At 42.1% G+C, this 3,428-nt stretch overlaps 1 protein-coding gene across 1 annotated transcript in view; it reads right to left on the bottom strand.

Annotated features, from left to right (window-relative positions):
• The window catches only part of nr4a3 (nuclear receptor subfamily 4, group A, member 3), a 21,527-nt gene extending 18,900 nt beyond the window's left edge, over positions 1 to 2,627 (bottom strand). Inside the window, exons 1-2 of the mRNA XM_035671815.1 lie at positions 2,459 to 2,627; positions 1,579 to 1,749 (exon numbers count right to left, since the gene is read on the bottom strand). Of these exons, the coding sequence (XP_035527708.1) occupies positions 1,579 to 1,749; positions 2,459 to 2,561 (274 nt within the window). The 5' untranslated portion in view covers positions 2,562 to 2,627. The remainder of the gene's footprint in view (positions 1 to 1,578; positions 1,750 to 2,458) is intronic.
• Between the last annotated feature and the right edge of the window lie 801 nt (positions 2,628 to 3,428).

Raw genomic sequence — 3,428 nt, 5'->3', positions numbered from 1 at the left:
GTGTGTGTGTGTGTGTCAGGTGAGGAAAGAAGCTTTGATGAGTTGTTTTAGGCACACACACACTCATATTTTCATCACTAATGATGTTCAAGATGTAAACATGAGCCTGTATACGCTCATTCTGCCAATAACATGAGCCCTTATCCTGAGAAGAACAACCTGTAAAACCACTTGTGTCTGCAAACTCATCCTCCTCGTTGCTTTACATTTGGTGGTGTGCCTAGCCTTCACTCAGTAGCGCCATACACACACACACACACCCATGCTCACACGCGTGCACCCTCTCTCACACACTCACCAATACAAACAGACTTGTATCAGTGGAGTGTCTTTATTTTTTATGTCACTGAAGCCAATCTGTAGAAAAACCTTCTACATTCCAACACCACCATCAGATTGCGTTCATTACACTTGCATGCAAGCAGGTGTGTGTGTGTGTGTGTTGGTGTTAATGCTGTGTGTGTGCAAGCAAGAGGACAGACAACCCAAGCAGAGTCAGACACAGGTGGTGTAGCATAGTGAGGCGAAGGGAAACAGTCTCTAACCTCGAGGTGTGCATTTCAACTGGACAAACTGCAGCTGTTCCAATAACTGAGCGCGCTTGTTCATTGTCAGAATGCCATAGATCTAACAAATAAAAACATGAAGTTGCAGACATAAATACAAAAACACAGGAATTTATTTTTTTTGTCAGTGAGATAAATTGTCTGAATTCAGTGGCCTCACAAAAAAGTGATTTTCACAAATATGCACACACACACAAAGCACAGAGACACAATTACACCACCATGTTTGTATGTTAAATATCTATATTTAAGCCTTCTATTCGAGGGATTTCTCATCTGATTAATTTATCAAGGACAGAGGTGAAATTATGTGGACACTGGGTATTCATTTGACAGGCTCAGGGTGACTAAAATAATAAATAAAAACAAACACAGACACAATACAAAAAGAATTGTTATAATTTGTCCTGTTTAGTCAAGAAGACTTTTTGAAGACCCTGTTGAGTCATTAGGAGGATCGGTGTCTGTGACCTATGTGATTCGCCCACAGCTTCTGGATATAGGTGTGCCTTGTATCAAAAGTTGGTTATTTCCGCCGGTTTGTCTAATGATTGAAATGTCAACTCAGTCCTCACTTGCCAGCCGACACACACAAACACTCATACTTGCGGGCACACGAGCTGAGACTCACGCGGCTAAAGAAAAAGATCACCAGCATGTTCATCATTTAGGTAAAAGTAGAAAATATCTTAAATATATCCTATTGTCTAAATTAAATTATATTTTCACTCCTAAGTTGACAACAGACTTTTCGGGGCTGTTATGCTTTCCCCCCCCTCCCTTACAATAAAACATAACCAAACACCTATCACACCACATTAGGTGCACAGAAACAGACCAGAGCCACAACAGTCGCACTTATTTCAACAGCTTCAGCTGAGAAAACACTTTGAGTTGGGGGAAGAAAGACAGAAAGAACGAAATAAAGAACAAGAGAAAGAAAGAGAAAGTAAAATAATGCTTAAATTAAAAAAAAATAAAAAGAAGAAGGAAGGACTGTTGGGGACTGTACCTGGTGAAAGAGCTTCGCGCTGAATGGTGCTGGGTGTCCGGGATGGAGGGGTGGCGTGGCTGCGGCCGGGACAGGGCTCTTGGAGCGGGGAGGACTCGGCGGGCGTCGCAGAGGAAGTGTCCGATCGCCGTGGCTCCGAGCTCGGCTGGGCGCGCTCTTCCGAACCTGTGTCTGGAGGAGAGATGTCTGTGTTACAGCCTGTCATGTGGCGGCAGGCTGAATGACAAGGTGGGTGTCTCCACTCAGCGATCATCAGAAAAACCTCACAGACATATAGAAGTAAGCTTTGAGCGTCGTTTTGCTATTTTTCCCCCACCTCCCCGATAAGCACTGCCTTCCCAAACATCATTTAGCAAATTGTAGGTGAGGTTGCACAACACTCCTAACATCCCGAAACGTTTGAGCTCAGAGAACTGTTGGCAGATAATACGCAGCAATTTCATTTTAAAGCAAAAGAGATAATTATTAGGAAAAAAAACCCTCTAATCTGACAGATAAAGTCAGTACATCGGATGAAAACAAGCAAAAAACGAAAGGGCATGAAAACTACTGTGCGCACATCGCAACAAGATGCCAGTCGCCAGTATCTATGTAAAGCCATAGGAACACGAAGTAAGAGGAATATTTACACATGTTCATTAAACCATTAGTCCAATATATAAAAAAATAAATACGACACTGAATCCATGCCACAAAGAGAATGTTATGAACCACAACTGAGGACTTGAGCTCATTTCAAGACTTACACTTACGTGGGCGACAAGTTTCATTCTAACACTAAGCTGTTCTCCGTTATTAAAGTAATTTAAATATTGCGCCAAAGAAAGACAAATTCAACCAGGTTAAAAAAAAACTATACAGAACTTCTACAATTACAGACCTACAAAAGTGACAACTTTTAAAAAAGCAGTCTGTGCCAGTGACTCCAGGCCATCGTTTTTCTTGCCTCTGATCACCACCGTATTCGCCTGCTCAGGGTTCATCCAGAGGGAGAGAGAAATCTTGAAATTTTGGAGAGTCGGACCTCAAACCAAACCAGCGGACTCCCATGCACCGTGCGCCTCCAACTCTCTCTCACTGCAGCAGGGCTCATTGTGGACGCCGGATTTCAAGGCCCAGAGCGCCCCCTTTCTGTCACACATTCTCTTATATACAGACACATACACACACACACTCTCTCACTCTCTCTCTTTGCCAGACCCCTCTGGGATACGGTCAAGTCAAGAGACCACTCGATCTTCCAGTATTCATCTCAATACTGTGTTGACAAGCCACAGCGCCCATAACCTGCTCTCAGGGCTACAGGCACCTGCAGCCTGCTGTCGTCTCTTATCTTTGTGTCAACAGATCAAACTCTTCCACTTAGTGTTAGACAGAGCAGCCACTTTCCTCCAAACTCTGAACTTACAGACCAATTATGAGACGAGACATTGGACCTCTCTCTTTTGCTGGTTCCTTGGTCAGGAAATGCCTTTTATACAAATATAATGCTTCGCAGAGCCTTCAGATATGTTTAAATAAAGAAAAAAAGACAAACCAGAGTAAACAAACAAGTCAGGCTGTGTAACATTTATTTGATTAGGGTTGATTTGGAACAGTTAAGCCATTATTCAATTCTGTGTGGAGCCATTTGGATGCAGAAAAAAAACCCTTTACGCCTATAAAACACTAGTTGGTTATAGCAGCAGAAATAAGATATTCTTTGATACAAGTTAAAATAGCCTCATTCTTACATAAACTTGTGAAGTTAAGAGCGTAATTGTGCGTAAATGTGCTCTTAACCTGCAGGGTTAAAGAGTGAAAATAAAGTACCATATTGACTTATGAAAAAAAAAAAGAAAAATATATTC

The sequence above is a fragment of the Morone saxatilis genome, unplaced genomic scaffold (assembly GCF_004916995.1).
Source record: "Morone saxatilis isolate NCDOM2014 unplaced genomic scaffold, NCSU_SB_2.0 Contig24, whole genome shotgun sequence".
In the NCBI taxonomy this organism is placed as follows: Eukaryota; Metazoa; Chordata; class Actinopteri; family Moronidae; genus Morone; species Morone saxatilis.
The sequence above is the reverse complement of the archived record's forward strand: the minus strand, read 5'-3'. Positions and strand labels throughout refer to the sequence as shown.